At 38.9% G+C, this 13564-nt stretch overlaps 4 protein-coding genes across 5 annotated transcripts in view; 3 read left to right on the top strand and 1 right to left on the bottom strand.

Annotated features, from left to right (window-relative positions):
* LOC125824498 (uncharacterized) overlaps window positions 1-13564 on the top strand; it is a 263589-nt gene that overhangs the window by 189063 nt on the left and 60962 nt on the right. The window lies entirely within an intron of this gene.
* Window positions 1-13564, bottom strand: part of LOC125824540 (probable E3 ubiquitin-protein ligase RHY1A) — a 293655-nt gene that overhangs the window by 171109 nt on the left and 108982 nt on the right. The gene's annotated exons all lie outside the window — the stretch shown is intronic.
* Window positions 1-13564, top strand: part of LOC125824483 (transmembrane 9 superfamily member 11-like) — a 77777-nt gene that overhangs the window by 12133 nt on the left and 52080 nt on the right. The gene's annotated exons all lie outside the window — the stretch shown is intronic.
* Window positions 3441-4997, top strand: LOC125824633 (putative UPF0481 protein At3g02645). Its single transcript, XM_049504032.1, has one exon. It carries the CDS (start codon window positions 3441-3443, stop codon window positions 4995-4997), a length of 1557 nt encoding a protein of 518 aa, XP_049359989.1.

Consider the following 13564-nt stretch of genomic DNA (forward strand, 5'->3'; position numbering starts at 1 on the left):
GAATAGGGAGAAGTATAAGCTAAGATGGTTTAAAAGGAGACAGTTAGCGGTTACTACAGCAAAAACATCAGCCTTTGAGCGCTTGTACGTAAAATCAGCGAACACAGATGAGGATAAGAAGTTATACAAGTTAGCTAAGGCTAGAGAGAGGAGGGCCCGTGACTTTGATCAAGTGAAGTGCATCAAGGATGAGGATGACAAAGTACTGGTAGAGGAGGTACTCATTAGTTAAGGCATTGTGCTAGGGGATTTGGAGCACTTAGAGAGGCGTCGTGAATAGTGATTATGTTTATTCTAGGCGTATAAAGGTTGAGGAGGTTAAGGTTGATATTCATAAGTTGTGTAAGGGTAGAGTGACTAGTAGATGAAGTTTAGGTGGATTTTTGGAAGAGCATAGGCAGGGCAGGTATGGAGTGGCTTACTGAGTTGTTTAGTGTTGTTTTCAAGATGACGAAGATGCCCGATGCATGGAGATGGAGTATGATTATTTTGTTGTACAAGAATAAGGGTGACACTCAAAATTGCAACAACAATAGGGGTATCAAACTGCTAAGCCAGACTATGAAGGTATGAGAGAGCGTGCTGGAGATGAGAGTGAGGAGGATTGTGACAATTTTTGAGAACCAATTTGGATTTATGTCAGGACGCTCGACTACAGAATCCATTCATCTCGTAAGGAGACTGGTGGAGCAGTATAGGGAGAGGAATAATGATTTGCATTGGTATTCATCGACCTAGAAAAGGCTTACAACTAAGTCCCCAGGGAGGTTCTATGGAGATGTTTAGAGGCTAGAGGTATACCTGTTGGCCGTGGCGTACATTAAGTCGATTAAGGACATGTACAATGGTGCCAAGACTCAAGTTAGGGCAGTGAGAGGAGACTCAGAACACTTTCCCATGTTAATAGGGTTGCATCAAGGATCAACTCTTAGCCCGTTTCCATTTGCCTCGGTGATGGACGTATTGACGCGATAAATTCAAGGTGAGGTGTCATGGTGTATGTTATTTGCGGACGACGTAGTTTTGATTGACGAGACTCACGAGGGAACTAATGCTAAGTTGGAGGCTTGGAGACAGACCCCTAGTGCCTAAAGGGTTCAAGTTGAACAAGACCAAGACTGAATACTTAGAGTGCAAATTCAGTGTTATGACACATGAGGCTGACATGGAGGCTTGATACACAGGTCGTCCAAAAGAGGGGCAGTTTCAAGTATCTCGGAACCTAGTATGCATGCTTAAGCCCTGAAGAGGACTTTGTTGAGTTAATTATGTATGATATTGTGCAACCTAATAATCCCTAAAACCAACTCCAAAATATTGTATTAAATATATATATATTTATATATATATATAGTGTTAAATGGTTATGTTCCACATGGTGATCATGTTGAGGTTTAGCCATAGATCAAGGGTTCAATTTCATATTTCAGACAATGATAGTCCTATAAAGGGTGCTAGCACATGCCCCCGGATGATCATTACCATGTGTATACACGAAGTTTCAGTTAACCAGCAACATCTCAATGATAAGCATTCTCAATCAGAAAGTGCAATGCCTTAGTCAGAGTGAACTATCTAACCATGTTAAATCAACATGACAGTGTAAAATCCTTCACAAAGCTAAGGAATTCATTCAGACACTTAAACAAACACCTTACGGACAACCATTTTGAATCAACATGGCAGTGAAATATCCTTCACAAAGCTAAAGAGTTCATTCAGATACTTAAACAAACACCTTACAGGCGACCATTTTCCCTGATTGCCTTAATAACCTCATGAAGTCAAATTCCACCCCTACCCCACCCCACCCACTACCACCATCACCCATCAACAACAAATCACACAGTCAACCCATAAATTCAGACTTGCTATGAAATTACTAAGACAAGTGTGAAGAAATTTCATACCTAAAATTTACTAAGGCAGTCTGATACACAAAACATCCTCGCATTTACCCAGGTTCTTGGGAATGACTGCACACCAAGATCCTAAATCTCAATTTGGCAGTAGAAGTTGCTTTTGGGTATTGCATTTTATTTGAATAAAAAGTTAACAACTTTGTTTGGATAATTGTTACCTATTCCAACTACTTGTTAGTTTGAATACAATAGTACTATATATTTTGATTGTCTAAATTATATTGTATGATATCTTTAAATTCATAATGACGTAATGACGAAAAGTCTCATTTTGTATCCTACTTTTCTTTTAAATCTGTCCTTCAAATGGTGAAGGTCATTTTGTATCCTACTTTTCTTTTAGATTTGTCCTTCAAATAGTGAAGGACAGATGACAATATAGTCTATCCATATGTTACATAATAATTCCGAAGTCTCGCGAGTGGAAAAAGACTTTTTACTTGATATTAGACTCTATGAATATGCCCCTAATTTGCCTTTTTTAGATCGTTACGAGATAGCAATAACAAGAGATTGATTGGAATCAAATGCCTCAGTACTGCTCTCTTTTCTAAGAAGCTTTTGCAACATTTTAAGTCAAAGAAATATAAATTAGACAGAAAGGTCACTCAACTGATCTCTTGCCTTCATAAAAATATCTTTCTCTACATAGTAGGACATTTTTATAGGTCACAACCTCAACTCCACGTAGTTTAAGTAGGCCTATTGAAGAAAATAAACTTGTCCTAACTAGAATGACATTACGTGGTAACAAAAACACCACCTCTGCCTCAAGAGAGTTTTCATTTGGGCCTTTTCCCGCAAAACAGAACCCCATCCCGAGGGGGAGAGGGAAGGAAAAAAAGTAGTGTTTGGTTTTCTTTATGGATGCCAGCTTTTTCCTTGTGCCAAACTGTCGATCCCTTACGTAATTGCACCCCATAATAGCGTGTTTTCTGAAATATCCTCTTTCGTTTTTGGTTCCATTTCCTTGTTTCATGGAGAAGTAAGATGAGTTGTTGAGCAAAGTAAAGGAGATATATTGGTTGTTGTTTGAGTGTCTTATTCATGAAGTTCATAGAAGTTGACAGCCCAACAAAAGATATATGACATTAATACATTTTCTTCAAATGTCACCTCTAAAATAAGCATGTGTATTATTTCTAGCCTAGCCTTATTAAATGGTTGAATTTAATCTCACATGTGAAAGCATACGGGATAACTTAGCTTGTCGTGATTAAATAGTACTATTTATGTTGCCAAACATAACCTAAACTTGCCGCGTTGATCACTATTTCTATCCTAATTGAATGGTTGATTTTGGATGGCTGGGATATGAAGTTTGTTCGTCGAAGGAAAATATCTAAACAAGGAAGGAAGCAAGAAACTCCCTGTGCCTCCACTACTTTCTTAGCAGCAACCTAATTGTGTATTGTACTATTCAAAACTCATAAGCAAAATGTGATAGAATTAATCTATAAATACATAGATGCATGCATGAATATATAATATATGTAACTGCAAAAAAATTAAAGAAACATGACATCAAATTCAAGCGCCAGGAGATGGACAGACCGCATAAGCAATGCCCTTCAAAAAGAAGTTGGTATTGACTTGAATCTTCTCCCTCCTGTCTGTGTCCTACAGGTTCCGAAAACACTAACTCATGAGAAACCAGAAGCCTATACTCCTCAGCTCATTGGAATGGGACCCTATCACCATTTAAGGCCAGACCTATATCAAATGGAAAGGTACAAACTTGCTGCCATCAAGGACATTCTTGAGCCTGCTCAAATCATCAATTTCGAGCACCTCTTGATTGACAAACTCAGAGAGAACGACCTTGTTGTCCGCGTCTGTTATAACCGCTTCATGGACATAGATGAGGAGACTTTAGCTTGGATAGTAGCTATAGATGGTCTATTCTTGCTTAACATCTTCCGTTCAGCGTATGGCAATAACCTGCATGATGATCATGAAAATAATATTGATGACTCCATTTTCACCCGAGACTTTATGATGCTTGAGAACCAAATCCCCTTTGTGGTTTTGAGGCAAATAAGAAAGTTTCTCCGTCTCTCTTCCCCTGAGGATAGAGAAGATGCAGAGTTAATATCCTTGTTTAGGCGCTTTTGTGAAATGCATTCCCCACTTCCTTTGCCTGCAAACAATGAGTATCATGGAAATAACGCCAAAGAAACTCAGCCTCTTCATTTGCTAGATCTTATGTATCGTTTAATCCTCGATGATCATGTAGATTTTTCTTCGGTTCCTATTCAAATGTCATACATCATTGATATCAAACATGACGATAAAGATGAAGCACATGATCATGATACACATGAAGACATCATTCACAAATTCGAAACAATGTTGAAGGTGCTGGAGCCTATAGGTCCAAAAAAAGTGCAAAAAGTTGTAAAGCCCATTAACCAGATTTTAGCAAACGTGCCATGGTCAAAGATTTCCGGGCTATTTAGGGAAGGTATGGAAAGAAATGGAGACGAAGAAATCAAGAATATCATTACTATCCCTTCAGCATCCCAATTATGGTGTTATGCCAGTGTCAGATGCATCCCCATCCGCGAGGGTATCCGTATGATTAAATTTGAACAAGCTTCTTCAACTTTATACCTTCCTGTGATCACAATGAATGCTGGATCAGAAGTCATACTTAGAAACTTGATGATCTATGAAGCTGCCATGTCGAAGTCCAAGCTCGAATTTGCCAGATACATAAATCTAATGAGTGGGATTGCAAATGCTACTGAGGATGTGAGGGTTCTTAGGCAAGCTGGTGTTATCAAAGGGGATTTGACTGATAATGAAATAGCCACTTTGTTCAGTACCATGCAAAGGTCATTTGTGAGGTCTAGTGAAATTTCTAATGTGGAGATTGTCATGAAGAAAGTCAACGAGTACTACGACCAAAGGCTAATCGTTAGGGCTCGTAGAGGATTTAAGAAAAGCATCTATGTTTCTTTGAAGTTGTTGCCTGTTGCTTTGTCAATATTCTTTGTCTTGCTGCTAATTTTCAAGACAGTTTGCTCTGTGTATGACTGCCACAATGTTTGGGGCTATAAAGATGGAAATTAATTAAACCATGGTATATATATTGTAGATCAAACAACTTAGTACTGGAAATTCCATGATATTAATACTATTAAACAAAGATTAGTTTGAATGACATACTATTTCATACTACTACAACAACATCAAAATATAATGGACTACTATACCAGCAACATCAAATATATATATCTTGTAGATATTAGAGTTTATGTATATTTCATACAATTTAGGATTTTAAGTGCAGTGGGAGGAAAACCATTCAAAGGTATTACAAATATTGAAGAATTTGTGACTACATTGACTTGACAGGTGCAATGTTAAGATCCAATTGTATAAAAAGTCCTACAATGTATAAACGTGTCTTTTAACTTGACCTCATTTTGCATCTATGCCCTTCAACTTTGGATGTGCACAACTACTGCACAAGTAGATAGTTAAACTTGTATAGAGTTGATTAAGTAAGCACATACGTCCTATGTGGCAATTTTGTGTTTCCTCACATTTTTAAACTACAAATTTCTTCTTCTTTTTTCTATATTTAAAATTATATTTATTCATTTATTTTTTATTTATATTATTGTAACACCCCAGAAATTTTTTCGAACTGAGACTCGAACCACCCTTTGTTTTGAGTAGGATTTTACCGAAGATTTAAAATTTCTTGAGTGATAAGGTCACTAGATGTAGTACCTTGAGTTCCAAGAAGAACTAAAGAGAGTTCATTCAAGTCATTCCTAAGTTCTTCTAAGTTGTGGGTCAACTTAAAACAACCATAACGTTCAGTACATGATGAGTTAGGTGGGCTACAAGGTACCCAATGAAAGGTCTTTGAATTATCTTTCCAACGCCGCTGAGTTTGCTAAGTTTTGAGTTCAGATGAGTGAGATATGCCCTTTTGAAGTCAGGCTGTCCAGTTAAGAAAAGTTACCCGAAAATAGTAAGGGGGTATTTTGGTCTTTTCCTTACCCAATCAGATTTAATTCATTTTTAGTAATGTTTTAGGGGTCTAATCCTTTTAGGTTCAGTTTTATAATCCTAATATACGCCTAGGGTTTTAGTTGAGAGTTCAAGAAGAGAAAAGAGGAGAAAAAAGGAGAGGATAGCGTTTGTTGAGAGTCTTGCATTTTGTTGCGGATTTTCACCATGGGTTCAATCCCTAAGAGGTATGTAAGCTTCCATAGTGTTGGGTTAGTTCACCCACACGCCAATCATGTTATTTTCAGTCAAATTTCGTTCTTGAAGTTGAAAGATTAGAGTTCTTGATAGGTGTTCTTGAAGTTCACTCTAAATCTTGTTGTGTCGAGGTTTTGAGGATTTCTTGAGATGAAATTTAGTGATTTGAGTGTTGTTTTGAGTAGATTAGAGTGTAATTATGTTAAGTAATCGAGTCCAAGTGATTGTGGAAGAAATCATTCGATTCTAGGTGAGTTAGGGTGAGAAAACGAGCAAAGAAAGTCGTTGAAGTTTTCAGGGTTGGGGCCTGGCGCCCCAGGCCAGCCAGAGCCCCCCAATCACTTCTCTGAAGTTTAGGGGCTGGCGCCCCGCGCCACTCAGAGCGCCACCCGTTCTTCATCGTTTCGTCTGTTTGAGTTCTTTCAAAGGGTACCTTTAGTCCCCTTTGATTCTAAACACTCTAAACTACTTCTAAACACATAGAAATCATTTATAACACGAATCATAACCTTGAATTCATAATTCAAATTCAAGGTAAAGTTAAGAGCTAAGTCTTTTGAGAATTCTTTTGAACATTCTAAGGAAGTCCCTTTGAGCCCTTTTGTGGAGTCTTCTACAACTTCTAGTAACTTGTTTCAAGATTCGAGAAAGTGAGTATGAGGATGAGGAGAATGTATTCATGAGTCTACTTTGTCATCATGAGATCTTTCATATCATGAACCATAACTCTTGAATTCATGATTCACATTCAAGAGATAGTTAAGAATAGAGTTCAAGGAAGCCTTTGAGTTCAATTGTGAATCCTTTGAGATCCACCATCGATTTGAGTTAAGTTTTGAGGAAATAAGTAAGAGAATGAGAAGAGTCGTATACATGAGTTCCATGTAGTTATGTAGACCTTCGAGTCGAGTCGTTCATGCTCATAATTTCACATGAACTCCATAATTTTAGTATCTTTGAGAGGAGTAGTATCTACAAGTTCTAAGTCTTGAGTATTGAGTTCCTAATCTCCTTTGAGATTATATTTCTAATCATATGACATTTACATTTTAATCATGGAGTCCTAGAGTTGAATGGTTCATGCCCATAATTCCGCATGAACCCTATAAGTCGAACAGTCTTGAGATGAGAAGTATCTTTGAGTCCTTGAGTTGAGTAGTTCATGCTCATAATTCTGCATGAACCCTCTGAGTTGAGCATTCTTGAAATGATTAGTATCATTGAAGTTCTTGAGTTCCAAGTATTGAGTTCTATCTATGATAATTGAAAACCTTTCACTGAGTCGTTCACGTCTATAATTCGGCATGAACCATATTTTAAGAAGTCTTTTACAAATGTTTTAACTTTGTTTTAAGACTTAAGCTTTGAGTTCAGTAAAGAGTAAGAGTAAAGTTCATTTCTTCAAAGATTATACGGGAACTAAGTATTCCCAAAAGTTAAAATGTCTTCATATTTGAACAAGAAAGGAAACACCGATTTCCAAGAGAACTTTTAAGCTAAGTTTTGAGTAATTATCTCAAAACAAAGAAAGAGTTTTGTTTTTAAAAACATATGAGTTGAGTATATTTTGGGAGTAACATTGAGCAACGATATGGGGACGCGAGTTCATAATAACTCAAGTCTCAATAAACCATGTAGCCATCATGGGTAGAAAAATGATCATACTTTTTAGATGATTCCTTAGTGCTTTTTAGCATAGATTAGTGGATCCACTTAGTTAAGGCGTTCTGTAACATCGTGCAATTTCAAATAACTATGAAGAAGCTTGAAATTGGAAATAACCATTTTTGGAAAGAATTCAAAACATCTGGAAATTTGGTTTAAGTATGGGAAAAAGGTGAGTTTTTGGTCAACTTTGAATAGTCATAACTCCTAGCTCAGGATGAGTTAGGTGTAGTTCTAGTTATGTTTGCGAAGCATGTGGAATGATATTTCCAATGTCGCCGAGTTTTCTCAATTCTAAGTTCGTATGAGTGAGTTAGGCCCTTCGGAAGTTGGGCTGTTGGCATAGAGAAGTCATCCGAAAATTGTAAGGATATTTTGGTGTTTTCCGTAATAAATTCTTTTGGTTATATTAAGGGTTTAGACTGATTTTTAGATCAGTTTTTCCCTTTTTAAAAGAGTGAGAGTGAGGGTTTGTGAGTGAAGAGGAGAAGAAGAGGAGAAAGAGAAGAAGAAACAAAGTTCGACAAGATCGTCGTGGTTTTCGTCGGGGGTGATCCCTATTAAGGTATGTGAGATCATAGTGTTGGGTTGGTTCTTTCCCCCACACGCCAAAATTGTTTTAATTCCGAGAAAAGATTGGTTGTGTTTGTTGAAGTTGTTGGTTGTGTTTGTTGAAGTTGTTAGTTGTGTTGTTGAAGTTCCTTGTTGTCTTGGTACATGTTTCCGGTTGTGATTTCGAGTTGAATCTAGTGTATGTTGAGGGGTTTTATGATTCCAAGTGTTTGGGGCTGGAACCTTTGAAGTTAAGGTGGTTTAGAGTTGGAAAATGAAGAAGAAAAGTCGAATTTTCGGGGAAAAGAGTTGGGGCGTCGCGCTAGCCAGCGCGCCCCAAAAGGGACTCTGAAGTCCAGCCCTTGGGGCGGCGCGCCTAGCAGAGCGCCCAGCAGGCCCCTCTGAACTCTGAAGGCTGGCGTCCAACGCCTCTCAGAGCGCCAAGGACGCCAAGTCTTCCCATTCTTTCCCCACTTTTTCATACATGTTCCTTGGTAATGTACCTATGTTTTATAGTTGTTTTCACCACTCTAAGGTACATCTAGACATCAAGAACTCATCCATAAACATGAGATCATTACCCTTGAATTCATAATCCAATTCGAGGAAAGTTCGGATCAAAGTCAAGTGAAGCTAGATTCAAGTCTAGAAGTTAAGAAGCAAGTCCAAGCAAGTCTTTAAAGTTTTTTTCAAGAGTCTTTGTTAAACGTTTTAACTTCATTTTAAGGCTCTAGTTTCAAGTTAAGTAAAAGTATTGAGTTTCAAGTTAAGCCAAGAGTATAGAGTCAAGTTCATTTCTCAAAAGTTATTAGGGAGTTAAGTATTCCCAAAGAAGTTTATAAAGGTCTTGTTTACATTTGAGTAAGAAAGGAACTATGTTTTCCAAGAGAGCCTTTGGGCTAAGCTTTGAGCAATCATCTCAAATTAAAGAAAGATGTGTTTAAAACACTTATGAGCCAATGTATTTTTGGAAGTAATGAGCACCAAATTGGGGACGTGAGTTCATATTAACTCAACTCTCCATAAGAACCATGTAGCCAACATGGGACTTGACGGGTCATTCTTTTTAGATGAACACGTAAATTAAGCTAGTGGATCCACTAAGTAAAGTAAGGTCCTTTATCACGGCAAGGTATAGGATGGTCCTTGGGCAACGTGAGGTAAAACGTTGTATCATCACTAGGGCTCATGGTGGTGGTTGTTGGTTAAAAAATCTCTCACAAAAGTTATATTCCTTTTATATAAGTAAAGTTGAGTTTGTTATTGTTTTATCATTAACGAGCTAAGTTGTTTACATTGGTTTACAAGCTTTATCTGTATTGCATATGTCTTATTGCTTTACATTTGAGTTCATTTATCCATGAGTCGAACAAAGCCAAGTTAAGTGTTCTCTTGTACTCCTTTCAAGCTTAAGTTGTGGTTTAGCTTTCCATCTCGCATACTCGTACATTCAGTGTACTGATGCCAGTTGGCATGCATCTTATGATGATGCAGACACAGGTACCCAGGATCAGCATCCAGCACGCCGTTGATCCAGCTGAGCACTCCAGAGTCAGTGGTGAGCCTCTTTGCATTCCGGAGGACTCGATTATTTTGTTTTCTTAGTTTTGTTTTATTATGATGTTGCGGGGTCTGTCCCAACATCCATCTCAGTATTATAGAGGCTTCATAGATAGTCAGTCAGTTAGTATTGAGTCTCTCATTTATGTATATGTATGTATATAAATATTCTATTTTGAGACTCGAGTTTCCTTTTGGGCCAAATTTTTATCAGTTGTGTTGTTTTATTACCTTTCATTGCATTGAGTTATTCTGTTGAGTTAGGTTTTCGCTGAGTTAAGAAAGCCAGGCCAAGGGTTCGCTTGGGGACCAGCAATGGTCTTCGAGTGCCGGCCACGTCCAAGGTGTAGGCTCGGGGCGTGACAAACTTGGTATCAGAGCACAGAGTTCAAGAATCCTAGGGAGTCTATGAAGCCGTGTCTGTGGAGTCCTAGTTATCGGTGTGAAGCGCGCCACATCTATAATTGGGAGGCTGCAATATTTAAGAAGATTTCTCACTTCTTTTACACTCATCTCGTGCGTTAAAGTTTATCTCTAAGAAGTTTCTTTTTAAATTCGTGCTTGCGTGTTTTCAGATAATCATGCCTCCACGAAGAGTTGGTAGAGGGCGTCTTCCTAGACGTTATGTTGAGGAGCAAGAGTTACCTTATGCCCCAGGAGTGCAACCACAAGGGAAAGTTTCTAATGCCGAGTTCAGAGAGGCAATTAGAATTCTGAGTCAAGCTGTAACCAATCAGATTGGTCAGCAAATGAGAGCTCGACATGAAGGAGCTGACACGTCAAAGATTCGTGAGTTCTTGGGGATGAATCCTCTGAGTTTCATGGGTTCGAGCACTACTGAGGATCCAAAAAACTTCATTGAGGAGTTGAAGAAGATTTTTGATGTGATGCATGTGGAAGATATTGAGCGGGTTGAACTAGCTGCGTATCAATTGAAGGATGTTGCTAGAACTTGGTTCAACCAGTGGAAAGGGGGCAGAGCTGAGGGTGCACCACTTGCGAGTTGAGTCTGTTTTGAAGAAGCTTTCTTGGGGCATTTCTTTCCTCGAGAATTGAAAGAGGACAAGTTACATGAGTTCCTCACACTTAAGCAGGAGTCTTTGAGTGTTCATGATTACAGTTTGAAGTTCACACAATTATCCCGCTATGCTCCGGAGATGGTTGCGGACATGAGGAGTAGAATGAGCTTGTTTGTTGTTGGGCTATCTCGTCTGTCGAGTAAAGAAGGTAGGGCTGCAATGCTTATTGGGGACATAGACATATCAAGGTTGATGGTTTATGTGCAGCAGGTTGAGGAAGAGAAGCTGAGGGACAGAGAAGAGTTCAAAAATAAGAAAGCTAAGACCGGTAATGGGTCCGGGCAGCAGAAAGGTAATACGAATCGTCCGTCCTTCCAACAAAGGCAAAAGGGACCGGCTCCATCATATGCTAGGGCACCTGCACCCAGATACAAAGGTGCACATAATGGCCAAAATTCAAAGGACTTCAAGGCTAGACTAGCACAGTCTTCAGGTAGTGTGGCACAAGGAGGTAGTTTATTTCCTGCATGTGCTAGGTGTGGTAGAACCCACCCAGGTAAATGTCGTGATGGCCAGACAGGTTGTTTTAAGTGTGGGCAAGAGGGTCACTTCATGAAGGAGTGCCTTAAGAATAAGCAAGGTAGTGGAAATCTGGGCAGTAGGGCCCAATTTTCTTCAGTTGCTCCCCCAGACAGGATGACACCTAGAGGAGCTATTTCTAGTACAAAGGGAGGAGCAAACCGCCTCTATGCAATCACCAGTCGCCATGAGCAAGAGAACTCTCCAAATGTTGTCACTGATATGATCAAAGTCTTCGCTTTTGATGTGTATGCTTTGCTAGACCCAGGAGCAAGTTTATATTTTGTAACTCCTTATGTTGCAAATAAGTTTGAGGTTCTTCCCGAAAGACTTTGTGAACCCTTTTGTGTTTCTACACCTGTTGGGGAGTCTATTATAGCAGAAAGAGTCTATCGTGATTGTCCTGTTTCTATCAACCATGTCACGACCCGGGATCACCCGTTAGTCGTAACCGGCGTACTCGATCTCGAAGAGGTCTAATATAAGCCTCTTAGCAATTCATTCATCGCATAGACACTAAAACCATAAGGAATTAAAAACTTTCTTTACCAAGAAAACATTTCCTAAAAAAGAAACAATAGCAAGCGAAAGACTTTCTAGACTTTATACATGATGTCTCAAAACCATCTAATACTTTAGAGTACAAAATTCGGGACCAATCCCATACACAACTTAAACAATACTAAAAAGACATAAAAGAACATATGGGATATTGTCCTCGAATATATGAGGACTCACCAAGTCTTCATCTTCAACACTTAGAAACCTATCAAATAGCCATGACATGTCATCATCTCCAAATCCCTACACTTTAGTCCAAAAAGGGAAAGAAAGGGGTTAGCACAATTAAGTACTAAGTATGGAGACCATGCAAAAACATGCCAAAAAGGACATTTTCAAGGAAGTAAATGCTTTCATATCATTTGATAAAACCTTTCCTTTATAAGTATAAGAGACATAATACAAGTCAACATTAACATATAAGACCATAGACAACCATACATATACTCAACGTATGTCCATATACAACCCATGCTTAACTTTAAAAGAACACATGTCATTTCATTACCATAGGACCTCTACCTAATATAATCTTAAGACACACTTGAGTGAGACAAGAAGTGACCGCCCATACAACCTCTTCAAGCACACTTAAGTGTTCCCCAAGATTACCTTAGATAAGGACATTTCCTTCACAACCTAACAACAATAGACCAACATTCTTTAAGAAACCATTTTGGAGACATTCATGTATTTAGAGGACTTTCATACATTAGCCATTAAGGCTTAGGGAACTCACTTTAGCATCTTCAAAGCCTACTCGTGCCATGTGTAGATAGCATCCCATACTACTACCTACACGTTGTAGAACCTATCCAATAACTAGAGTGCACATCCCACATGATGGGAATAGGCATTAACCGACATAGACCATGCGAGCTAGACATGGAATCCGGTGTCATAAAACCCTACACCGTGGAAGGTGTTCTACTTGCCAAGGGTAGAACTAGGACACATCCCATGTAGGCACATGGTTTAGGGGATATCCAAAGATGTTCATTGTACTCTTGCCTCATACTCGGGAGAGCTACCATCTTAACCATATCCACTCGGTGCTTAGCCTTAGTTCCCATGGAGTAATTTCATTCACGTGTATGTGCTAGAGAGGGCACCATCATTAGGTCTACCGACCCATAGCACATCTACCAAGAAGGACACCACAAGGATCTACCGATCAAGGTTCATTAAGGATAGCTCATTAAATCCCCCTGGAAGGGTGCCTTAGGCCTACCGATTTTTCATTAAGGGTGCCTTAAGCCTACCGGTCCAAGGTTCATCATTTCACACATGAGAAGGGCTACCACCATTAGGTCTACCAATTTCATGATTTTACATTTACTTAGGAAAGCTAGACTTATGAAAGGGAACCATTTCTTAGTTTTGCCGATTCAAGTCTTGGCCTAGAATTCCTCTTTTAGCATTTATAGAAAGGGCACCATTTCTTAGTTCTGCCCACTTCACACATTTATGCATTCAAGACTT

Source organism: Solanum verrucosum, unplaced genomic scaffold (genome assembly GCF_900185275.1).
Source record: "Solanum verrucosum unplaced genomic scaffold, falcon-dt-bn FXZP01000022.1, whole genome shotgun sequence".
Taxonomy (NCBI): domain Eukaryota; kingdom Viridiplantae; phylum Streptophyta; class Magnoliopsida; order Solanales; family Solanaceae; genus Solanum; species Solanum verrucosum.

What these genes read in the sequence shown, in the direction of transcription:
- LOC125824633 (XM_049504032.1), top strand. Translation starts at nt 3,441, where the DNA reads ATGACATCAAATTCAAGCGCCAGGAGATGGACAGACCGCATAAGCAAT.